Source organism: Martes martes (assembly GCF_963455335.1).
Source record: "Martes martes genome assembly, chromosome: 15".
In the NCBI taxonomy this organism is placed as follows: Eukaryota; Metazoa; Chordata; class Mammalia; order Carnivora; family Mustelidae; genus Martes; species Martes martes.
Window position 1 is genome coordinate 47,143,926 of NC_137903.1, and position 26,860 is coordinate 47,170,785.

Here is a 26,860-nt window from a genome sequence, read left to right on the forward strand (position 1 = left end):
CCTTGTACTTGCAGGGCAACAAAGGTGGTACCTTAAAGGCTCTGGCGTTTTGGTTTCTACATCTACCAAATTTAGACTATCAGATTATTAGCCTATCAAATTTATGGTCTCGGTGGGCCTTTAAATGTCTAAGGGTTTAATCAAGAAAATTTTCACAAAACCATCTAATGAAAGTCAAATCTTAGTCATTAGAGTACGTATTGTGTACTTATATGGGATTAATGAGATTCTATGTGTTCTATGCATTTGTGCTAAACAGATCTACATACAAATATGCTCCATTTCAGTAACCACCTTGTAGAGGCACCTGTGGGAAATTACGTCAAAGTTGGGCGTTAGCGTTTCTGATATTAAAAAGTGATTTAGAAGGTATACATATATTTGCTGTAGGTTCAGGTACATGCGTGAATTATCTCAAATTTAAAAACCATTTTTTGAAACATCTGTAAACCTAAGTAGGTACACCCATCTGCCCCAAGAGATTGTTTTCGCGTGTCGCGGTCTGTCCCAGATCCCCTACCTTGGAGAGAATGGAGAGATGAGCTGGGTCTCTTTGGCCCAGGTAATGATGGGTGGGGGTAAGCTCTTCACTTCACATGGAAGTGTCACCTCTTCCCCTGCAAGGACGGAGATCTCAACAGGCTTATCTTGAGACAGTCCTCGTTGATCTCCAAACACTCTGGGCCTTACTAAAATGAACACATGTTTTTGGAAGGGAGAGAGTACATTGAAAACATTTACCTTACATTCAAACGTGGATTACTAATATTCTTTAAAAATGTACAAAAAGATGCTGCTGTGCATTCCAAAGTTTCAGGGAATCTCTAAAACTTTCCATTCATATATTTATAGCAAAAGCTGAAAGGAAAATGACCAGAGAGTTTCCCTTTTTAGTTCTTCCTTTCAGAACATAATGAAGAGGTCAGCTGAAATGCCCTTCGAGAATCTGCCATTTGTACAAGGAATTCCTCAGGGCAGAGTGCTCACCAAGACATAGCTGAGGTTTGGCTTTGCGAGGGGGTTTTAACTAATGGGTGTTTCTGAAGCTGCTTGGGGGCAGCGAGCATACTCCTCAGGAAAACACCATAAATTTTTTCCGAATGGCTATACAATTACTCTCCCTTTAAATAAGAATCTCAGTAGAAGAAATAGTGGTTGGCAGTAAAAATGCGTTTTTGTAAAATGCAGTTCACTTTAGGAGAACAGCCCCTGCTAATATGATTTGGGAGAGAAATGTGAGTTTTGGCACCGGCAGACAGTGTCAAAGGAAAACACTCCTCCCAGGGCTCTCACCGTAGACGGTCAGCTGCACTTTCCTTTTGGCGTAGCCCGCCGCATTGGTGGCGGTGCAGACGTACTCCCCGCTCTCTTCACCCCCAGGTGACACCACATACAAACTTCCGTCAGCCCCTGCGGAAAACTTAGCACTGCTGGTGGAGATCAGCTCGCCTTTCTGCAAAACACAACAAAGAGGTTTTTTTTAAGATAATGAGGGAGTGAGTTCATGTCTGGAAAAGGAAGAGAGGAAGAAAAAGATCTCCATGGGGGAAAATACTAGATTTTTAAAAAATGCTAATTTGACTTAAGTTATTTGTATGAAAATTAGAGCAAAGAAAGCAAAGGCAGTATTTTGACACACTGAACCACGTCCCCTTTGTGCCAGAGCTACTTAAAAATGGAGGGAATAATGGTAATAATAATGAATGGGACAGTCATATGCTAACCGTGCACAGTTTTGAGCACGTCACATGAATTAACTATTTTCATGTTCAAAACAATCATATGAGCAGGAACTACCATAATCTCCCATTTTATGGATTAAATATTAAAGGTGGGGATGATGTGGAATAACAGTCAGTCTGTGGTAGAGCTGGGACTTGAACCCTGCCAGTCAGGCTCTGGACCCCAAACTCTTTCTAAACCTTCATGCTTTATCATGGCACAAAGGCCACCCTGGCCTTTCATTTTGATGTTTTCCTAAAACACATTAAACTTCTATATAGTACCAGACACTGTAGAGTTTGGGGGTCAGCTACAGCACTGGGTTTTTGTGTCTAGAATGCAGAAATCTTAACCTTTTTATTTAACGTCCATATGTCAGTACCAACTTTATATTTCAGAGCTTTGTAGATATATAAAATTAGATGCTATGGTAAAATGCTTGGGTTGTAGTACTAATTACACAAATGCCATATTTTGTTATTATGCCATCATTTTATATTACTTATAGCTGTCAGATTTAAATTAATTTACAGAAAATACATGCTATCTTCATGACTGTTCAAAGATGAAAAGGACTTCCTTGGCAAATGGGTTTTTCCTCCTGGCAAGAAGATGAGTAAAAGCTGGACAACTTCATGATAGGGACACAGAAGGGAATAAATGAGTTTGTGTATGTCTTATTTTTGCCTTCCTAAAAGAACAGGGTCTGAGACAAAGATTTGGGGGCAAGAAGTTTAGTTGGAAAGTGATCCCCAGAGGCTCAAGCAGGTGGGCAGGAGAGTGAGGCACAGAAGGAAGGAAGGTTAAAAAGGATCTCAGTGCTCTTGTTTCCTCTGTGGCTGGGCTGACAAGCGTCCATGTGCTGGGATCCTTTGAGAAACTGTGTAGAAGGCCCCAGAAGTATTCTGATGGACGAGAAGCAAGTCATTTATAGAGGACACCTGCCCCCCAAGTTGTTAATGCCCCTACACTTACTTCTCAGCTACCCAAGAGCAGGCTGAGTGGCCTTGTGGAACTCTGGAGAAAGCCCCGATTCCAAAACCTAGAGAGACACACGCATGAAGTGCACGGAGCCGTCCACCGGAGTTGCGCTGAAATCACAGGCGCTGCGGGGCTGTGGCAAGGGTAGAAAAGGATCTGCTACAAACACGCTAAGTGTTTAGACAAGTTCCTGGTATACAGAAGGCGCTCTGTTAGTGTTCCCTGTTGTGTTGTTAATGTTACTCCAGCATCAGGTAGGTGACTGTACTAAGGACATTTTAAGGTCCCTTCCAACTGGTACGACTGCATGGGTTTTCCTCTCGATAAAATTCTACGGGACAGTCACAAGTCCCGTGTATGACGAAAAATATTCAAACACTGTGATAACACATAACATTAACAAACACCACTGGGTAGGTCATTTACCTTGGACCAGATGATGGATGGCTTGGGAATTCCACTTGCTTTGCACGGTAGAGTTACTGGAATGCCTTCAATTGTGCTGAGTACCTGCTGCCCGTGCTGGATGGTCGGCAGGACTGAAAAAAGGAGGCGATATTCACAGTCTGAGCATCTGCTCTTCCGTTTAAAGTGGCACGTTTTTAGAACACATTGTGCATTCGTAAAAACTAGCTAAGACAACATTTTCTGATTGCAATGTAGAGTAACTTGTAAGGGAGTGTAATAGAGTAAATACAGTAACTCTAATCTGACGATTTTAATAAAATATTAACTTAAAGTCAAGTAGTGACTTATGCATAGCAAGTTAACTTTCCTAACAAAAGTAAGACTGAAGAAAATCCATGTTTTCCTGGAAACTCAAGGGGGAATTACATCCGAACATTTACACATTTAACCATACTTTTCATCATTGTCCATTACCCACTAGGCTGCAAAGAGCTGACGTAAGCCCACCGCCGGAGAAATGGACTGTTTAACCACTACACATTTAATATCTGCCTATTCACAAGCACTGCTTAACAAGCTACTAAATTTAACCCAGAAAGAAGGATATGTTTTCTTAAAAGAAATTCAACAATAAAACTTGCAAGGCCTTAGGCGTTTACATGTAAAAGACTAAAATACAGGATTCTAAGTCAGTAGTTTCCACTAAGAAGAATAACATACCTTTTGACTTTAGAAAGCAACTGAAGAATTAACATTATATGAGCAGAAGCAAAAGGAACACTGTTAATGATTCCATTCTGTGCATATCTCGATCAATCACAGGTAACTAGTGTAGGAAAAACTATCTATACTCAATGTCCTCAAAATAATGAATTTGATTAACGAAGTTCCCATACATGAAAGTTCTTAACATAGCGCAAGGAACACAGTACAAGCCCGATACACACCAGGCATTTCTTTTCCTTCCCCTGGAAAGATGAAAGTGGAACGGCTCCCCAGGGCTCATGCACTCACTTAAGCTCTTGCATTTGAGACAAGTTTCTCTAGAATTATCACAGCTACCTGGGAGGAGAAGTTTGCCAGAACTAGAGATACCAGAGACTTCTGTGCATAAACTTCCCCAGAAGGTTTAGCTTTGCTACATGCTGGTATTTCCCCAAGGCTGGGTTTATTCCTTAGATAATTTCCTCTTTTAAAAAATTGTCAAAAAAAATTCTAGATACTCTCTACATCAGGCTACTCTCTAATTCCAGAATCATCACGGAAGAGTCGACTCTCAACTCTACCGTAATTTTGTGGCTACAGGGAATAAGCCGTTTTCTTAAATGCATACTGAGTTTGACAGCTATTAGGGGAAGTGGCAAATTTAGGCATTTTCAAATCTGATGACATCTGTCTGTGGAAGGGCTGTTTCTTTTCAGACTGTCCCCCTACCTAAATCAAGATGACAAGTGAGTGGTTTTCCATTTTAATTTACATCTATATTTGCATGCATTAATTTATCCTTTTAAGAACTGGTCATTGAGAGCTTTTAATGAGTATTCTTAAAAGGGCGAGGCAGAGTAATGAAGGAATGGCAGTGCTAATTAACATGCCTACGGAGGTCTAGAGAACTTGTGATGCTGTGTCACATCCAACTCAAAAACTAACCTGTTGGCTGAATTGTTGCTCGGTTTAGTTCCTCTCAAATGTCTGGGTTGGGTTTTTTTAACCTTAGTAACTAAAACAGTTACTCATTTAATTTCATTTAAGATGGATGAAACTTGTTGTGAAGTGATCTTTTTAGCTTTTAATCATCAACATTTAGTGTGTCATGACAAACCACATCACTGGTTCATCTGTCTCCTTGCTCCTCTGATCTGAGTGACATCCCAGCTAATCACATCTCTCTTCCAATCAAGTAAAAATTTGCCTCAGAAACCTCAACACAATATTCTATGGAGGTGACATGATTATATTTCTATACTAGATTCTCAAGGCAGTCCCTAAGCACCTTCTAGGAAATCGATGAACTGATTTTGCTCTAAAAAAAAAATTGTATTTTTTTTGTATATAATTTTTTATTGTATATAATTGTATTCAATCTGACATTATGTATTTATTCTTTCAGACTGTAATTTAGTGTTACTTTAATGTTTCTTTAAAATAGTATTTCTTCAAGAATATCTCATGCAATGTTGGTGGGGGCTGGTATAAGACTGAAAGAGGCAGAAGAGGCTATTTACAATGAGACACAGGCATTTAAAAAAAGAAGACAGTCTGTATCCACTGATAATTTCAAAAGACCAAGCAAAATGTGGAAATTACCGGACTCTCCAATTCATGTCCTAAAAAAAGGATGAATTTACTAAAAACAAATGTTCTGTGTTACTTTCATCTCTGTACACAGAACTATTTTTTAATGCCACACTTAAAGCAATGCTGCAAAGTCTTTAAAGAAAATATTTTTAAAAAACCCTTATAACAACTTCTTAAACTATGAAGTTGTCACTTATTTATTGAGATGTAAAAAGTTCGTGACTGTTAGTCACGAATGGAAAAAGATAGCTTTTGGATTTTCTTATTTGTGACCTTTTAAGTTATCTAACATGTGAAAAGACTGTTTGGAGCACATGAGGTGGCCTTTAGAAAAGTTTAGGTCATTTCTAGCTAACACACAAAGGGGTCATTAGTAAGGACATGCTTGTTGCACAATCCAAAAAGAAAAGGCAATTTGGATGGAATAATAAGTTCAGCTTGCCTGAAATTAAAATGTATTTTTAAACATAACTCTTTGAGAACTGAGTTCACTTTTATCAATTAAGAAACCACTTACAAAAGCCCTTGGCCAGACTCAGCTGGTGACTCCCAATAAAGCCTTTTTGTGTATGTAGGAAAGGGAATTCTGGAAACAGCCTTAACAATGTAAATAGTGTTCAAGAAATAAGGCTTTCTGTTAAGAATAACAATTAGGGGAAAAGTCTACTTCTTACAACTAGAAGACAGAGTTATTTGATTTAGAGACATAAACCTAGCTTTGAACATGGTTTGGAAAGAATTACAATGGGTGTGTCTCTTACCATGTACATCCACAGTGGTAGTTTTGTTAATGGTTCCAGCAACATTACTGGCCACACAAGTATATTTGCCTCCATCCTGAAGGCGAACTCTTTCAATATGGAGACTCCCGTCACTGCGTACAGTGATGTAAGGATTTTGGACCAACTTAAAGAAAAAAAAGTCATATTTAATTTAAAAGCTAATGTTCCCTAAGACAAAACCAGATTTTTTTTTCCAACTAGGTTATTAAATGTCTTATAACAAAATATTTTAGCACCCTTAAGGGAAAAATGATGAGCATAAAGTGTTACAAAGAGTAGAATCTATTATATGTCATCCTGATAAACCACCAAATATTACACATACTAACATCCATAGGAGTTATACATATGCTGGAAAAAGGAACAAAATGGAAACATCACTTGACATGAAACAAGTGATACCTCTATTTCATGTCTCTGTGATTTTTGGTATCACTCAGGACCCAAATTCCACTAGTGACTTTTACTTTTTACTAATTTGTTGTTTTTCAAGAAGTGTACAGTACCACTTACAAGTTATTTGATATTTTCATTTTGGCAAACAGGCAGTCATTCAAATTGAGAGAATGTGATTCATTTCAACACTCACCTTTTTCCATGAAAGATGCAAATATTAGAGACAACGTATGATATAGGAACTGTGTCAGAGAAGGTTGGCAATATTTTCTGTTAAAAATGATCACTCTAACTACCATTTATGCATTTTGTTCAATCACAGGATACCTTTGTGCTCAAACGGTATCATCCTTTGTTATAAGGGCATTTAATTATTGAGTGAGGTCTACTAATTATCCTCAGGATTTTATGCAAATCGAACAATTTCACATCTTATTCCAAGGAGTCAATTCACTTCTAATTAGCACTTCAAAAAGAGAGTGAGTCTAACTACCCTGGAAAATGGAAGGAAAAGTGCTCTTATCTACATGAAAATTTATTGCCAGAGATAGCATGTTTGCAAAAAATTCCATAGAACTGTGACAATTTTTTCAAATCCTTTCATAAGCCAAAGTTATACACTGAAAAAAAATGACACAAAATAGATCCACATTTTCAAATAGTTCATGATAAAATATATAATGTTTAAAATTATTAAATAATAAAAATAATAAAGATTAATAAATGATAGAATTTTATGAAAATATCAGCATTTATTATATCCTACAAAAAGGATATAAAAATATTTAAAGGTTATAAAATAATTTTATATTTGTTTCACTTTGTACATATTCTGAAGAGTTTATTAGTTGCACTGAATTTAATGCAAAACTATAAAAATCACACCATTGGCTATTTCTCCATCTCACTAATTCCAAAATAATGTAAACTGCACAAACACGTTAATACTGAAAAAAGTTTTTCTTTTGTATTTTTGTATATTTATTAAATTGAAATTTCAATGGTTGGAATAAATTGTCTCTTACACAAGAAAATTAGAAATGTGAACGTATGGATTTAAAATGTTCTTACCATGGCTGAATTCTTAATCCACCGACGTTCTGGAATGGGATTTCCAGCCAACAGAGCACAAGGCAAGGTAAGCTGCTGTCCTTCAATGACACTGGTCACTGAAGGGCTGATTCCAATAAGTGGAGCAACTGAGACAGACAGAAACAGGTATTATCAACTCAGTCTTACCCAAAAGGAAGACAAACATCCTTACAGGCCAAGATTATGCTCTTTAAAAAGCTGAATTTTCAAGAATAAGATTTGTAAGTATAAATGGGTTTGAATTCAAAGGCAGAGATAAAAGACCCTTCTAAGAAGAGAGAATGGCAAGAGGGCAGATCATTTCATTCAGCATAATCTCTTCCAGTCCCATCCATGTTGATACAATACCCAACTTTTGTATCAACATGGATGGGACTGGAAGAGATTATGCTGAATGAAATAAATCAAGCAGAGAGAGTCAATTATCATATGGTTTCACTTACTTGTGGAGCATAAGGAATAACATGGAAAACATGGAGAGATGGAGAGGAGAAGGGAATTGGGGGAAATGAGAGGGAGAGACAAACCATGAGAGACTGTGGACTCTGAGAAACAAACTGAGGGTTTTGCAGGGGAGGGTGGTGGGGGGATGGGTGAGCCTGGTGATGGGTATTAAGGAGGGCACGGATTGCATGGAGCACTGGGTGTGGTGCATCAACAATGAATCTTGGAACACTGAAAAAATTTTTAAAAATTAAGTTATTTAAAAAAAGAGAGGGCAAATAATAGTATAGATGTAGAGAAAGCAAAAAAGAATTAATCTATGGCATGGAAGCTCAGAAATACCAAGCTTAGAAATGTGCAATGTATCCAATGGACAAATTGGAAGGGACTGAGAATACTTATAAATTTAAAAAGTGGGATCATCAGAAAAATTCTCCGGAAATATTAATCTGCACACTGTGACTAAGACTTACAGGAGAAGGGAAAGACCAGAAGGGGTGAGATCAACGAGGAGGTTATTATAACAGCTGAAGCAAATAAAAGGAGGTGTACTCTCTTAGATGTAAATATGTTCTTTTCTAGGAATTAATAAATTTAAAACAAATCAAAGCAAAATCCCTAGATATTCTATTTGGAAAACTTAAATATGTAGATGAATAAAGGGAGATATAGAAAAAATTTTATAAATGCATATTAATGAGAAACAGGTGCTGTTTAGCATTTACTTTAAATTTACATTTACACTTACTTATGTTTACATTAAATGCTGTAATAATTTAGACAATGTAGTACTAGTGCATAAGTCGAATTCCAAGGAATAGACATAGGAATACGAATTTAGCATGTGACCAAAAGGGTATTTTAATGAGTGGGAAGAGAATATTCAATAAAAGATACTGAAACAAATGTCCAACCACTTGGAAATAAATGATATTATATCCTTACTTCATGTTATATCTAAAAATAATTTCATGTGGACTTAAAACGAGAAGTGTCAAAAAGGGAATCAGAAAAGAATGCCATTCAGGGAAATACAAATCAAAACCACAATGAGATACCACCTCACACCAGTCAGAATGACTAAAACTAACAAGTCAGGAAATGATAGATGTTGGCAAGGATGCGGAGAAAGGGGAGTCCTCCTAAACTGTTAGTGGGAATGCAAGCTGGTGCAGCCACTCTGGAAAACAGCATGGAGGTTCCTCAAAAAGTTGAAAATAGAGCTACCCTATGACCCAGCAATCACTCTACTGGGTATTTATCCTAAAGATACAAATGTAGGGATCCAAAGGGGCACGTGCACCAAAATGTTTACAGCAGCAATGTCCACAATAGCCAAACTATGGAAAGAACCTAGATGTCCATCAACAGATGAACAGATAAAGAAGATGTGGTATACACACACACACACACACACACACACACACACACACTGGAATACTATGCAGCCATCAAAAGAAATGAAATCTTGCCATTTACAATCACGTGGATAGAACTAGAGGGTATTATGCTGAGTGAATAAAGTCAATCAGAGAAAGATAATTATCATATGATCTCTCTGATATGAGGAATTTGAGAGGCAGGGTGGGGCATTGTGGGGGTAGGGAAGGAAAAAAAATGAAACAAGATGGGATCCGGAGGGAGACAAACCATAAGAGACTCTTAATCTCATGAAACAAACTGAGGATTGCTGTGGGGGCAGGAGGGTAGGGATTTGGTGGTTGGGTGATGGACATTGGGGAGGGTATGTGCTATGGTGAGTGCTGTGAAATGTGTAAGCCTGACGATTCACAGACCTGTACCCCTGGGGTAAATAATACATTATATGTTAATAAAAATAATTTGAAAAAAAAAAAAAGGATACCATGACTCTAATGTGTATATGTAAGTATTTATATTTAGACGTAAATCAATTTATTCAAGTTGACGTTCATTTCTTCAAATGGAAGATAAGGAACTTAGAACAGATGATATGTAAGGTCATTTCCAGTTTTAATATCCCATGAAATATGAAATAGGGTGGGGGACAGAAAACTAATTTAGTAGTCAAATATTTACCTGTTTTTTGTTTGTTTGTTTGTTTGAAGTGGCAAAGGCAAGAGATGATGTAGTAAAAGAAGTCTAATGACTTAGATGAGCATGATATCAAAGCACCTAATTGATCTTACCAAGTCCTGTCACTGTTATTGTTGTCTGGGACTGGATCTTTCCAAACTGGTTTTCAGCTTCACAAATATAGGTTCCTTTATCATTGGCCCATATATCTAAAAATAAAGAGATCATTTACTCATTCAGCACCATCTATGCAGCACAACTATGTGCCAGGCACAGTGCAGAGACCTGTGGGTGGGAAATGTGTAGGTGCTGTCTTCTGGTAGTTCCCACTCCAGGAGAGGAGACATACATAAAACCAACAATCATACCACAGTGTGATAAATACTGTAATGCATTTCAAGCAATGAGCTGTGGGAGCACAGAGACAGAAGAGACTGATGGCATGTAGAGGACTTAGGGGAGGAGTTGCAGAGGAGGTAGGATACAAGCAGGTAAATAAATAAATAAATAGGTAGAATAGGGGAAGGGCAGTCGAAGCCCAACAGGCTGCAAAGATAAAAGCATAACTTGAAAAATCAAGGTCTGTGCAAAGAATAGAAAGCTGCACTACCAAGGTATCCTGCAGCAGCACACTGGGGGCATTCGGAAGGTTTGCAAGAGAGATTTTTTTTTTTAGTCGGCTCAGTGACTGGGGGAGTACACTGGCACTTAGTGCAAAAACTGGAAAGGCCATACGGGGGGGCAGATTCACGAAAGGAACAATTATCCCAAGTCCAGTAAGAGTTTTGAAGATCCCACTGGAAATCCATGGATTTGATGACTTTGTTTATAATTATATGACAATTACATTTACAAGTTTCTGTGTCTGAGCTGTCAAATTCATGGGGATGTACATAAACATGAATGTACATGATGTAGACATTGCCAGGGTAGACATTTACATAGGCATAAATGTAGACATTTACCTATTAGAATACCTACTGTTTCAATAAAAATTACTTTATTTTCCTCTGTACTACATTTTCAATGTTAAAATAGTTATTACTGTGTAGGTAAACAAAAAATATAGACTTTATTTCAAGACAGTAAAAAGGATATTACAAAGTATTTTTAATTAAGGAAGGTGTTGGGGGATCAGGATGAAGACTACGAGGTTAAAGGTCATGTGGACACAGTCAGGAGACAAGCTAAAGACGCAGTTTGGTGCCTTGTGAAGTGTCTTGTCTTGTGAGCAACAGGGGAGGCAACAGAAGATGTTAAATAGGGAAATGACTGTCATCTTTGCAAATATCTTAACTAAAGAAGCACAGTGTAATCTCCTGAAAAGATCTGACAGAGAAAAATGTTGCTTTCCATTTTCAACAGTTCCATATTCTCTCAGATAAAGAGCAGTGACAAAGCTTCTACTCCACTGTTAACCTTTTGCATTTAACTGCAGAACGGCATCTGGTCAACTCAGGCAGTGTCTACTCTGAACAACAGCAAATATTCACTTGCAAAGGAAAATTCAGAAAACTATCTGGTTAATAAGGCACACATTGTTTCTATCCAAGATATTTTTCCTATTATTAACTCTCGGGCTAATTTGTGTAGACATACATAAAACAACAGAGAACTGTTTCTAATCACTACTTTCCTTCTAGATCGTTTAATTCAGACACTTGGGCAACCACTTGTCAATACATCACCTTCTTTTATTCTTCCCTTTCTACATCTCCTCTAACTTATTTGTTTCAGGTCCAATGTGTTTCCTGTTGGGCTTTTCTCATCACTACTATCACCCCACCTGCATAACCCTGTGAGCCTCCCCATTTTCCTTCTCATCTCTCCCACCTTGCAGAGCGGTTGGTCTGAAATAGTATTTCATGTGCCCTTTCCCGCAGTGAAGCTTGGAGGGTTATTTTCTACCTCATCAAAAGCATTTCTTCACCTGCACCTTCCCGATCCTGCATGATCTGACACGGTAGGTACTTTTGTGGCCATTCCCTTAGATTCCTGAGTGAGGGACCCCACATATGGCTTCTGTCTTCACCAGAGCCTGGCCAAGAGCTGAATACTTAAGCACTTATAATAAGTTTAATTTGCATTTGGAATTTAAGAGGCTCATGGACATTTAATATTTAATAAACATGGAAATCATTTATTGGAGACTTGCTACAAAATAACCCCAAAGATGCAATTACTCTTTAAAAAAACAGTTAATCAACTAAATGATTTTATCCCTCCAGTGCCACTATTCAAACAGTCTAAACATTATTTTAAAAAGTACAAAGTGTTTACAAATATCTGAATGCTTAATAGCTTAACAGGCAAAATTTTTGGACGTTGGAGTCTTTGACATTTTTTTTTTTCAATCTTCTGCTCCAGGTAAATATCACTTTTAATCAAGGAGCTTCCATAGGGTATAAAGTCCTTATGCATATGGTTATGTATTAGTGGTCAAAAAAAATTCATTAAAGTTAACTAACTCATAACATTTTACCTTTCTATACAGCAGTTGGTACAAGAGTCAATAAAATGTGATCACTTATCCACCTAGAAGCCCAAGTGACTCCATTTGCAATAAGAAACAGTGAGATAAGAAGTCACATTGTTTCATAAGCCTTAATGATATGACATATACTTGAATAAAATATGACTTATTTTGTTATTATAATTATTATAATAATATGATATTATTATTTATGTCAATGCCAAAATATAAGAATTCAATACTCTTTTAAAGGGAAATGCAACAAACACAAAATATGTTGGCAAGATCAATTCACAATTTTAAACAGACTAATCCCTATGTATAGAACATGAAGGTATAATATATATGTACATACTTGTATAAAATATATTTCCTTTAACCTACTTGAAATAAAGAGAGCTCCTGTTCTTAGTTGGTTGATGGAACTCACTGAAAAGGGTCTTGAGAAGATCGGCATGTTGTCTGATCTCTGCCATTTAATCTTTGGTTCTGGATAACCCTGGACATAGCAAGGTAATGTCACGTTTGAGCCAATTTCCACAGAAACATCAGCAGGTTCTTGTATGAAAACTGGAGGTGCTAGAAGATATTTAAAGCAAACAAGCAAAAAAAGGTCATTGGGAGAGCATACAGGCACATTAAGTATAAGCGTCATTATTAAAGTGTCAACAGATTGAATCTGAATCAAGGTATTGGTTACATAATATTTTAAGTTTACCCTTTTAAGTATTCCTGGCTTCCACTGAAATAGCAGATATTTCTTTTTTGCTTTATAAATGAAGAGAAGCACAAAGAAGTTCAACTACTTCCTTAAAGTGATAAATGATGAAGAGAATGGAATTTAAGAGTGGGAATTTAAATCAAGATTACTTTAAATAAAGAGAATCTTTTGCTTTAGAAATTTGTTTTCAATTTTAGTTTATGTCATACTGCTCAAATCTTTGAACTTTCTTATAAAAAGTTTGCCTTGTAATGAAATATTTTTTATACTTCCTAAAACTTAGCTTCTTTTGGTCAAATTTTAAAGAACTTAATTTATACCAGAAATCATTCTTTAATTGATCACTGTAACCAGTTAATAGTATTTAATCTTAAATTATATCCTTGTTCTAGATCACATCTAGATCATTGCTTCTCAATACCGTTCACTTCTAAAATACATTTTTTGAGTTAAAGGAATTAGAGCTTGAGAATCATAGTTTCTGATAAAAAGAGAATAATGAGAGCTTAATATCTTAGAGTTAAAATCTGATTCAGAAATTATAAAATTATAGATCAAAAGGCTACAGTTATCCACATAATTCAGGTAAACACAGAAGCCAGGAGGAAGAATTAGAAATGTGTCATGGGCACAACTTGGAAAACATAGGAAAGCAATATAATTGGAAAAAGCTGTCAGCAAGCCCAAACAGATGAGGCAGCGAGTATGCCTAGCCCCTAGAACTTATAAGTAATGATGTATGAGATACCAGACAGGGAAAACCACATAGGATGCTACTGGAGGTAATTCATGAAACCTGCTCACATAGAATTCTTTTTTTTAAATTCTATTTGTTTATTTGAGAGAGAAAGAGAGACAGAAAGAGCATGTGTGTTACGGGGGCAGGAGGGCCAGAGGGAGAGGGACAAGCAGACTCAGGCTGAGTGCGGGGCTCTATTTCACAATCCCGAGATCATGACCTGAGCCAAAACCAATAGGTGGTCCCTTGACCCACTGAGCCCCTCCTCTAACCGAGGGGCCCCTGCCCAAATAGGACTTTAAGAGGAAGAGGGAAGACAGGGCTCCTTGATAAAGTCAAAGGTAAATATTGCTTAGAAATTCAACTATCACTTACAAAGCCAAGCGCTGTTGTTAAGTGCTTTCCATGATTTTTCTCATTTATCTTCATAATACCTTCACAATATCCTTATGGGGTAAGTACTATCACTACTTTACAATTTTCTCATTTATCTTCACAATATCTTCACAATATCCTTATGGGGTAAGTACTATCATTACTCTAATTTTGTAGATGAAGAAACTGAGACAAGATAGTTAATTTGCTAAGTGTCACATGGAACTGAATTGTGGAGGTAGGATTGAAAGCCAGATTGATCCTGGTGACAATTCTTTGTCATTTTACCAGCCTCCCCTTTTCCATAGGTTCTTACAACTGCTCAAAGTCAAGTTGTTTAGCAGGCTAATAAAAATGGGTGCAGAGAGCACTTCCTTCCTTCTCATTGGGAATTCTAGGACTCTGATGTACGGTTGTCTCCCAAGCAGCCTTAGTGCTTTTATTAGGTGGGGCTAACGGACATCCTCTAAGTACGCAGCCTCATCTCCCATCATCTCCCTACAGAAATCTTATTCTCTGGACAATTTGAAGTCTTCGCTCTTCTCCAAACAAGGATTGACCTTTTTTTTTTTTTTTTTAAATATTTTATTTATTTATTTGAGAGAGAAAGAGAGAGCATGAGAGGGGAGAGGGTCAGAGGGAGAAGCAGACTCCCCGCTGAGCAGGCAGCCCAATGTGGGACTCGATCCCGGGACTCCAGGATCAAGACCTGAGCTGAAGGCAGTCGCTGAACCAACTGAGCCACCCAGGTGCCCCAACAATTGACCATTTTTATATCAGTGCCCACGTGTTACTGCCATCCCTTTCAAATGCAATGTTGGTTGTTGATCTCTGGCTACTGAAATATTGACAATTCTTTAATCCAGTTCAAAAGGTCTCCTCCTCAATGCCATCTCTCATCCTCCCAGACAGACATGATTTCTTCCCTCTGAACTCACTCTGTATCACTCTCATGGCAATGGCCACATTCTGCCTTTTATTAGACTAATGTTTGATTTTTCCCTAGAGAGTTCATGTTTGCAACCATATTTTATCCTTTATAGCAACTAACAAAGTACTTTGTGCATTATTCAACGCTGCTAGATATCTGTGAATTATTGAATCAATATTAAAACACTTCAACAATAATCTAGTGTGTGTTCTTTGTATATGTGTGTAAGTGTATGGTGATGATAACAACCTTGATCCCATACATTTAAACTTGCACTTTTGAAGAAAACAGGCAACTTCAGAAACTTTATTGCTTGCTTATTGAACCTAAATAAAATAAAATTAAGTTAAACCCACAATTGAGTAACATGTTTTTAAAAAGAAGTGTGGGATTTCTCTTAATCCACCTCTATGGGAACTTGGCCTATAAAAATAATAGGCAAAATAAGTATATTTAGAAAAAAAGTTATAAAGCAGCTCATTGTTTGCCTTTGGTGTAAAGGGCTAGTTTCTTTTCTCTAGAGTGATTGTAATCATTTATTCCAGAGCCAGTTTCTTTTCTGAAAAAAAGACATTAAGTATAAAAAAGTCTCAGGATGTATTAGGTGCAGATTGTGGGCAGGTAGATGTGAAAATGGGGCACAAAATAAATTCCAGAAGAACAAAAAGATATACAGTAGGCTGGGATTGACCAAATATTTGGGAGGAACCCAAACGTAGTGACACAACAGAACACAGCCACCGGTGAAAATGGAGACAAATCAGAACTTTCAGAAGTAAGAAAGCCAAGAACAAACTGGACTGAAAAAGGACAAGCAGAGTTTAGGTTGTGCCCATAAAACTCAATAAAGACAGGAGAAGTCATCTGTGGTGAAGAAGCTTTGGGAACAGTGTCAGGCACAAGACAAGCGAAAGGTTAGGGAATATACAAACTGGTACCAGAAAACAAGGCAAATGAGAGTACCAGGTACTAGGGAAGCAGCCAAGACAGCATCAATGACAAGCAAACCTCAAAAATGAAGCAACTCCTAACCCAGGCCAAGAAACCTTTTAAATACTTCCTACTCCTGAGTGTGGCCAATTTGGACTCCAAGTGAATTATACTGGGTAGATGGTAAACAGATTAATGGGACCGGGGAAGGGGCAGCAGTGATTGTAGTACAAAACAAGGGACTTGGACGGGGGAGGCCATGTTGCTTAGAGACATTACAGCCCATTAGGTGGTTTCGAATGGCAGTTCCATTATTTCTTTGTCTGTAAAACTGGAAAATTATTTTGCGTCCCCCAGTCTCAATCTCTCCATGAACAAAAAGGAAGTAATAGTATTTCCTATCTGGTGATGTTAAAAGAGGTAGTCTTTAAACATTTAGCATGTAGTCATCACCAAAATATTAACTATCATTGCTTACAAATATTGTTGAGTTAATTTATTAAATCTTAGCTCCAAAATTTAATATATCTATTATTAATTTCAATTTCAGCTTCTGCATACAGTCTGTCAGGATCATGCTGGACTCACTGGGATCCCCTAAATATTTGTGTGTACACCCCTTGAGAACTGCAGAATTAACACCCAGTATGGCTTTGTTGTCACTTGCTGACAGATATGACAGTGGGCACATATCACTTTGAAAATAGAAAAGTTACAGGTTGACCATGTTGCTCTGAAAGCTATTCCATAAAATTATTCTAGTTCCTTCAGTGGTAATTAAATATATATCCACTAAAGCAATTCTTGCGTTATATTAGTCAAACAGAGATTTTCTTTTCTAAAATGGCTGAACACACTGTTTTGGTTCTAACAAACCACAGAACACAAAACCACAGTCTAAGGCTGAGATCCTGAGCGGTGTGGAATACTGCAAGTGAAATCACTGCCAGGCCAGCTTTTTGTTTGATGTAGCCAATCTTCTTCTCTTCCAAATGACTTCACAATTCACTACCTCTTTTTTTAAAAAAAGATGAAAAGCACTGGTAATTTTCCCTGCTGACCTGAAATGTCCATAACTCAGGGCCATGATAATTAGAAACAGGAAAGAGGAGACTCACTACAAGAAGCTCTAACTCAACAATAATATTGAACAGCTTTTTTATTATTGTTTTTTTGATCTCGTATTGGTGTAAGGTAATAGGCCCACAAAAACGATCTGAACGCCCGCCCAACAGCTACATGATAGGGATAAAGGCATGTTTTTCTTTTTAAGTCATCAGCTACTTAAAATTATGCCCAAAAGTTTTGGAACACAAATGAATAATTTTACACACTACTACTAAAAGTAGCACTTGAGTTGTCTCAGGCCCTTTTAAAAAAAAGTCAACTTGACATACTGACTTCCCTATTAAAAGCCTAGTGCTTAATCTTAAATGCTATGCCATTATTTCATACACATTTCTATATTATTTTTCAGGACTCAAAGAACCAAAATGACAATTCAATTTGTGCAGTTCGTGTATTTGATACACGTGCGATTCGTGAGGTAGATGGGAACAGCGGGAACCACTGACTTGCTGAATGCATGTGAATAGGTGATAATGTCTCATTTCATCTTTACATGCAATTTATCAGGTACATACTATGAAAAGTCAGGCAGAAAACCCAGTCTCTCTCCAAAGCCCATTCTCTTAACCACTATGTAAATTCTGAGGAAATTTTGGGTTGGTTTTTTGTTTTTTGGGGTTTTTGGGGGGTTTGTTTGCTCTTAGACCTAATAGAGAAAAGCACAACCATCACTGCAACTGTGGTTTGCATGGGCCTTGGCCATTACACCCTGTATCTGCTTGGATATATAACCATAGTTTTATGTGGACAGTCAAGGTCTAACCAAACTTTGCAAGCTAAGGTAATCAAAATTCTAATGGTGAATAAGAGATCGTTAAGGCATAACAGATGCATGCATGGCACTAGCGTTAGTATTAAGTTATTTGGCAACTTCATGGTCAAAGTTACAGTAAGGAAACAACTGAGTTTATGTTAATGGTTCCGTCAGAATGATTACTGGGATGAAAGTTGAGAGAGCCATTGTTTTAGAAAAGGTCACAGAGAGTGAAGATCTTGCATAGGAGTGAAGATAAAACAAAATTCAGTTCAAGGAATGAAGGATAAATACTAAACATTTTTAAGGATGTTTCTTATTTCAATGCAAGTCACTCCAGGACAGATAGCCCTAACCTTTATTTACATTGTTTTTCACTAGTCAAAAGAGAGAGAACTTGGAAAGTCCAGAAGCTAAAAAGAGTATATTAAGAAGGCTGTAAATAAGCAAAGAAATGTGTACATGGTTTAGATTTTCTACAGTCTTGGAGAGGGGTGAGGGTGTCATTCTGCTTTTGCTGGGAACAATTACTCAGTCTAATTCATTCTTCCTCCAGAGCTAGACAACTCTAGAATAATGTTGGGTGAATATAAATTATCTAGGCAGGAAAGAAGGAGAAGCAGAGCTAGAAAATGTTGGTAATTTGAAACACTGTACTTGTATATTTCTTAGAAACAAGAATTCTGCATCAAGTGATCCTCTTCATTTGGATCCTACTTTCCTAAAAGGTTTCCTTGTATTTTAACTCTGCTGGTAGATTCAGATATCCTCCACCCAGAGATTCCAATCTTATTTCCAAGGCACTTCTCTTAATAACCTCAGAATTTAGTCACGGTCAAACACATTTTGCTGTGCCCTAGTCAGATTCTACTGTGGTCTTTGTGGCTATTTCCAGCTTTGCTGATTCTACCCCAAGGGCTTAATCACCAAGAATGTAGAGTGTTCAGAGAGCCCAGGGCAAAAGGACCATAAAAGATCTCAGGAAGAAAAAAATTCGTTTATATGAAACAAAATATTAAGCTTAGAGGGCCATTATGTTCATTTAAAGAATTAAGATTGAATGAAAATACTTTATATTACTTTATTCTAAAAAAAATGTGCATTCCCTTTATAGTTTCTAACTTTTGTTTAAAAAAAATAGCTGAGGCATGAAAATCATCATACATAAATGAAAATGTAATTTAACAAAATGTCATATTTTATAAGTTTAACTGATGTAAACATTTGAATTATCTGTTAAAATTAAGTTGCCAGGTTCCTTTTCATACAAAGCAAGCTCTGTTTTATTTCATGTGTTACCACATTGTGTAGAAAATAATTTCTTTTTTTAAAAAAGCATGAGATGGAGAGACAGAAGGAGGGAGAACCAAACTTCTTGAGTAAACTAACGATAGTTGTCATGCACATGCTGTATCCTTCATATTGTGATTGACATTTATTTGTAGTTAATACTTTATTTTATACACTGAGGAGTCATTGCTAGTAAGTTTTTGGTTTTTTTTTTGTTTTGTTTTGTTTTTTAAAGCAAAAGCACAATCTGCTACCTTTGCTATCATCAACATCTCCAAATTATGGTCTAGGGCCAAAGTCTAATTTCTAGCCTCCAGATGTTAATACTTAGGAATTTTGTGTCATCCAACTGTTGTTGAGAAAATGTTTGGCAATAGATGATACACCAGTGAAGCCCACAGCTTCTGACGTCAGATAATCTGGATTCAAATACCCAGGCTCGGCCCCTCTATAGATCTGTGATCCTGGTCAAGCTACTTAGCTCTGTTCCACCTCCATTTCCTTATCTATCTAATGGAGATAATTATAATATCTTCCTCTTAGGATTGCTATGAGTGTTTAATGAGATAAGCTCTTAGCAGAGTGCATGGCACATCGAAAGCATTTGGTAAATATGTACTACCATTATTATATTCATAATCTGAAATGCTAACTCTAATTTGTCCATTCTGACCAATATTTCTACTCAATGGTTTCAAAGTTCTTAGCTTGGAAAAAAAACGAATGTGTCTATCAGAGCTGGGATGCTTACAGCCAACATCCAGAGTTATCTTCCCAGCCGCTCTTCCAGCATCATTGACTGCTACACACGTATAATCACCAGCATCCAGGTCTTGAGTTTCTTGAATCTTCAAAAGCCCCAAGAGAGGGTCAATAATGAGGAATGTTGACGGCCTCAGCTCAAGATCCCCTAGGTCAAAACAAAGGGAAAACATTAAACACTAAAGTCTTTACACAGTTTACTCTGGCATTGGTTTGATTTCAAAACTGCTGAAGAAAACGGACTGTGAGGTTTTTAAAATACAACATAGACACTTAAACAATGTTGATGCAAAGAAAGAATGAAGTGTTTCTTGGCCCTAAGCTGATTTATTAGTCTATATAATTCTATGGGCTAACCTAGAGCCAAAAATCTGGCCCCAAATATTTTCTACTACTGAACACATACCCAAATAAGAATGAACTCTTCAAAGATGCACTGGGAGGTTGGAAAAGATGCCAGCTGCCCTCACGGCAGTGTTAGGTAAGAAAGTAATGGGAAGATGAAGGTTTGAAAAAGGTTTCTACCATCTTTGTGGCAGGATGAATTTCAGTGCCAGGAAGTGCTTAGGAGACGATAGTGTTCTTAGTTTGGTCAATGACAAGCGTTTTGGTTTGCAGAATGCTATCAGTTAAACGGTATCTTGGGAGAGGTAGGCTACCTGAGAAGGTTCGGAGGATGTCTGGTGAAGAAGCAACCACAGCTATCTGGAGCAAATAGGGAAGAGCTTGTTGGCAGAAGAGGGAAAAATGGATGAGAATTTCTGACCATGGCCAGAGAGAAGTGTTTTATATAAATCTCCCAGGATACCTCTACTAAATCTGTATTATTCACCCAAGTTCTTTAAGTTGGATTTATGAGTTTCCAGAAGAGGTGGGTAGGGAACAAATGTGTGGAGGATGAAATCATGCATTGAGTTTGACCTCAGTGTGAGGCTAGAATGATGCCAAAAATTGGTGTCTGAGTTACCTGTGTATTCTGAGTGTCCCCGCAGCACCCCAAATCTCCTAAGAACCATTTCTCTCTGAAAACTGGCAATTCCTCAAATAATCTGTAAATTAAGCTTAGCCATTCCTTACGTTTCTCCTCTTTCAGAGGGATGTCTCTCTTAAGAATGAAATTAACCAGGATGGCCAATTTCATTAAAAAAAAAAAATAATACCCTGTACTGGATGTTTAGTGGTTGGTGTTCATAGCTTTTTTGTTTGTTTTTGTTAAAGGGTGATATCAGACTTTTTGCGGGGGTCCTAAAATCTTCCTGCAGGTTTGAAGTCCATTGCTCTTAGGGGTTCATAGCATACCCAGATGTCAAGTCTTAAAAAGTTAGTCTCCAAAATGTCAAGTACTAGCCTAGCCATGTACCCTGAAGACCACAGTAGTAATTCTCTAGCAACAACAACAAAGAAGACAGAGAGAGAATTCCAGAACTAGTAATTCTCTAGAATACTATGAAAATTACCAATCAACAGACTCAGGACAACAGAGAGACAATTCTCTTTTTGTTTTTATAATTTTGGGAGTAATAGGGGTCAAAGGAGCCATAAATTTGAAAAAAAAATTACATTAGCAACCATCAGTGCCAAAAATAAAGTATTTTTTAGTATTCCAATATTTAAAACCCAAATCATTCTTTTAAGCTTGCTACTACATACCACGCGAGAATAAGAGAAGCAACCAAAGCTGTGTCTATGTGCCTCTGGGAAATTTTCATAAATAAAAACAGATGATGTTGACATAAACTTTCCTCCCACTAAGGGAGAATGAGATGTGACCTAGCTGTTCATGAAGTATTAGAATGTTTGGACTAAAATGCATTTAGAATTTTGGAATTTACTTCTCTCCTATTTCTTTTGTGTATGTCAAAGGACACAAGAGGATAAAATCAAGACCTTTTAGCTAGTAGCTTTTTTCAAAATAAAAATGTTTATAGAACAGCAGCAATGTAACAAAATATAAATTGAAAAACATTTGTTTAATCAAGTTTGCATTCTGACCGTACTTTGATAATCTCTCCTTTCTTCATTTCTACTGAAAAATTAGTCACCAAATTATTGAGAAGCCATAGAGAAATACAGAACTTTGAGATGGATATGAAATAGGGATTATTTAGTTTTAATATTAGATAAAATTAAAAGAATGGTATAAATAGTAACAAACTATACAAACTTTCCTGACAATCTATGCTAGAATTTAACAATCATTACCACTGAAGAGGGTTCTCTTTATGCTGTAGTTTAAATTCAATTCTGGTCTCTGTGGATGTAAGATGAACAAACAGAGAGATCATTATCCCTGGCATGAGATCCTTTCAAATAGCTGATGGTGATTAGTGAGTGGTTCTCAAATATGTTTGTCTCAAGACCCTTTTATACTCTTAGAAATTACTGGAGACTTTAATGAGGTTTTGTTTATATGAACTATATTTATTTTTATTCAGCATTTTAGAAATGAAACTGAAAAGTTTTTAAATGTATGCATTTGCTTTATAATAACAAACTCATGACACTTTAACACAATGAATATAGTATATGAGAAAATAATTATATTTCCAAAAACAAGAGAAATTTAGTGAGAAGAGTGGCATTTCACATTTTTGCAAATTTCTAGAATGACTAGCTTAATAGAAGACAGCTGAATGCTCATCTCTGCATCTGCATTATGTAGCCTCTAAAAAGCCCACTATATACTCATGAGACAATGAATATGAAAAAGACAAATAATATCTCAGTGTAATTAGGAAAATAATTTTGATCTCCTGGATTCCCTGGAAAGAATTATGGGGAACCCCCAGGAATTCCTGACTACACTTTAAGAAACACCAATCTAAATTTAAAAATCCAATTTCTTAGTTTCCCAGAAATACCCTCTATGCAACATTTTTTTTTCCAGAATGCATTTTCTTTTCTTTTTTTTCTTTTCTTCCTTTTATTAACATATAATGTATTATTAACCCCAGGGGTACAGTTCTGTGAATCATCAGGCTTACACACTTCACAGCACCATAACACATACCCTCCCCAATGTCCATAACCCAGCCCCCCTCTAGTGTTGCCCATTCTTTTTTGAACCCACTGTATGTTGCTTATTGTTAAAAATGAAAAATACAAAATTTTGATGGGTATTTGTACTTATGGAATTCCTTTTCTCTGATGGTCTGAATGGAATATAATTTATTAATGGATGGTGGTTGCCTGGGGTTTGGAGCAAAGGGAATGAGGAACTGTTGTTTAAATTATACAAAATAAGTAAGTTCTAGAGATCTGCTGTGCAATAAAGTGCCTATAGTTAACAATACCGTATTGTACATTCAAACATTTGTTAAGAAGATAGATCCCATGTGTTCTTACAGTCAAGCACCACCTATTTCATTCAATCAGAATTGCCAAAAAAAAGGGGGGGGGGTATAAGGAAAAAGATATTCTCTGGTTAAGGTGAGGTCTCTTTTTCACCCCTTGTTTTCCATAGGTATAATTTTCATAACCTTCCTATTGTCTCATCTCTAGTAGAGATGGAAAAGGAAAGCTCAACTACCTCCTCCTCCTTTCTTTCTGGAGCCAATCTACAAGTAGAAGAGATTATCCTCTAGTTTTGTTCTGGATGATCCAGATACTGCATATGCAATAAATTGCTTGCTTGGGATAGGAAGGGCAATAGGTTGGCCTGATTGAAGGGTTTATGACTGCTCTGCAGTCCTCCAGCATGGTCTGTTGGTGTTTAATGGCCACATTCCAGCTCTGTTGCTTCATAAGTTGGACAGAGAAATGGGATTTTATATACTGGGCCTGTTGGACCACAAGATCTATGTTTGAGAGAACTAATAGGTAGTCAATTCTAGAATCTTCCATATGGTGGCTACATTGCTCCCTAACACCTCCTTAGCATCCAAGCCATTTATGAGACCCAGGCCAACATGGAAACTACATTTAATTCAGAGAAGTAGCTCAATTTCAGAAAATAAAAGACTTTCTGTGTGACTCTGCTATCTATGGGCAGAGAAATCAGCAGGTTATATTACTTTTTATAATTTTTATTTTTAACATTAACTACTGACTTTCATAAAACAGAAATACTGCATCTATAGTACATTTTTTCTGGATTTATTTATGATATGAGTTTGACACTGTTATCTATTTCATTTGTAATTCAAAGATTTAAATATTTTAAATAAGTAAAATTAGTTTATGTTGCCTGAAATAAACCTAATTAAGAAGCAAATCTAGAAACACTTTTATCACAGAAAACATGAAGACCCAAAATCATTTAACATGGAAAACAATGAAAATGGTATCATCTCTTAGTTTTCCTGTTTTTGATTTGTATTATTTAAAAGTGTTTGTTTTCTACATAAAGCCTTTCTTTTTCACCTCATGTTCCCCAAGAGTTTGAACCCGAGGTGAATTCATAATTTTGTGATTATGACATCAACCCGTTGCTATGGGGAGGTCTGTGATTTAACAAACAGAATCATAACAATAGTTCTTTGTACTGTTTAGCATTTTCATCTGAAGATTAAAAAGTATTTTGCAAACAGCATCTCAATAATCCTAGCAACCTCCCTTTTAGAGTGTTTGCGGGAATTTTTCTTGCTCATAGATTGGAAGAACTGAGACAGAAACAGAAGCGGGATGTTTTACACAGATATCTACTGTCAGCATCTGAGCCTGGACCAGGACCCAAGTGTATTTTCACTAAGACAAATAGCACAGCAATTACCGTTATTTTATGATAGAAACACAAAGGTGTGATCTTTATGTTACAAATGCAGGCAGACAATTTCCATGATTGATACAAGCATCTTACCATGCATGATGAAGTCAACCACACGACACGTTTGTCTTTCATTTACCTGTAAGCTTTAACGTTACATCTTTTCTGAGGACTTTATAGAAGGTGTCTTTGGAAATCTAGAAAACTTTCTAGTTGTGACAGCCATTATCTCTAAGAAAAGTGAACTGAAATGAGGAAAGCCATTTTAAACATTAGCAGAGTATTCTTGGACAATTTTCTACAGGAAACAATCCTAAACTAACAAAGAGAATGTTCAGCTGGATTAGCAAAGGCGAACTTTTCCTGCTTTGATTTTCATGGTCCTATAATCCACACCAGATGTCAAATCCTGAAATTTAGAGTTCAGAATTCTCAACTATTGTCTCTAGTGAGATCATAAACACATTTTATGGGGCTGCTAAGTCACACACCAAAACAAAATTTTAACAAATCATCGTTTTAAAAGAGAAAACAAAGCTAAATGAACTAGACATGAACATGCTTAAGAAATGTACCTTTGAACCATTTAACCTGAGGCGGAGGAATACCAGAGGTTTTACATTCCATAACTGTTGTATCCCCAAGAGCAACCAAGAGCTCACTCTGAACTACGATCAGCTTTGGGGCTTCTGAAAAAAACAAGCAAGCAAATGGTTAATGTCTGGCCCAATGCAAAATGCACCTTTTATAACTAGAAGTATAAATAATTAGTTATATTATAAATATATTTTATAATTTATATATATAATATATAATACATATATTATAAATAGTAGTTTATAATTATACTAAATGAACCAGTTTAACAAAATCCACCAGTATTTATGTGCTTGTAGCTATTTCAGTGCTTATAAACAGAAAGAGACTCTTTTTTTTTTTTAAAGATTTTATTAATTTATTTGATAGACAGAGATCACAAGTAGGCAGAGAGGCAGGCAGAGAGAGGAGGAAGCAGGCTCCCTGTTGAGCAGAGAGCCCGATGCGGGACTCGATCCCAGGACCCTGGGATCATGACCTGAGCCGAAAGCAGAGGCTTTAACCCACTGAGCCACCCAGGTTCCCAGAAAGAGACTCTTTTAATGCAAGTGTATGTAGATGTATGTGATGAAAAGATCATTTATGAAGGTCAAATATATGTATCAGGCAAAAATAATTCTGATAAAAGAATAAAAAATTAGGAAATTAACTGAAAGGTCTTTATGGGAAAAAAAGGTATATATATCTAAAGAAAGAAAAATCTTAGAAATCGGAGCACATCTTATAGAAATAACAATACTAAAGAAACAGAGAAGACTGGTAATAATAAAAATATCAAAGGAGCTATGATGTTAAGACCAGCTAGATTAAGACTTGGGGATAATATAATTACAGGTGAATTTGTTATAACATTTTCTACATGATTTTAAGGATATTCATGTTTAACTGCAGAGAGTTGCAGTCTAAGGCTAAAAGTTACATCTATAAAAAGTTAAGTCTCCATTCTCTTTTTCCCTTTGATGCTAAATACAAACATTCTCTAAGTTTCTTTCCTCCCTTGCTTAATGCTTTCATTCACTCATACATTTTTCTCTGAACTGGGCATGTTAAGACTTTCTTATTTTAATTGAGGTATTTTTAAACAAAGCTAAGAGTTAACTACTCAAAGATCATGTTAATCCTCTGCTAGAAACCCTTTGGTGATTTTGTTTCATGATTTTCTAGTTTGGCTTTCAAAAATCATAAACTGGAGCAGAGCGTTCTTTTTTTAACTTACCCTCCATAACGCTTCCTTTCTTATCACAAGATAGGAAGCTGCACCGGTAGCTGGTAGTCCA

The 26,860-nt window shown here is 36.6% G+C and overlaps 1 protein-coding gene across 1 annotated transcript in view; it reads right to left on the reverse strand.

Moving 5' to 3' along the window:
- HMCN1 (hemicentin 1) overlaps positions 1-26,860 on the reverse strand; it is a 473,045-nt gene that overhangs the window by 210,273 nt on the left and 235,912 nt on the right. Inside the window, exons 14-22 of the mRNA XM_080824786.1 lie at positions 25,562-25,675; positions 20,271-20,429; positions 13,036-13,230; positions 10,292-10,387; positions 7,659-7,786; positions 6,171-6,315; positions 3,130-3,242; positions 1,294-1,453; positions 521-689 (exon numbers count right to left, since the gene is read on the reverse strand). Of these exons, the coding sequence (XP_080680912.1) occupies positions 521-689; positions 1,294-1,453; positions 3,130-3,242; positions 6,171-6,315; positions 7,659-7,786; positions 10,292-10,387; positions 13,036-13,230; positions 20,271-20,429; positions 25,562-25,675 (1,279 nt within the window). The remainder of the gene's footprint in view (positions 1-520; positions 690-1,293; positions 1,454-3,129; positions 3,243-6,170; positions 6,316-7,658; positions 7,787-10,291; positions 10,388-13,035; positions 13,231-20,270; positions 20,430-25,561; positions 25,676-26,860) is intronic.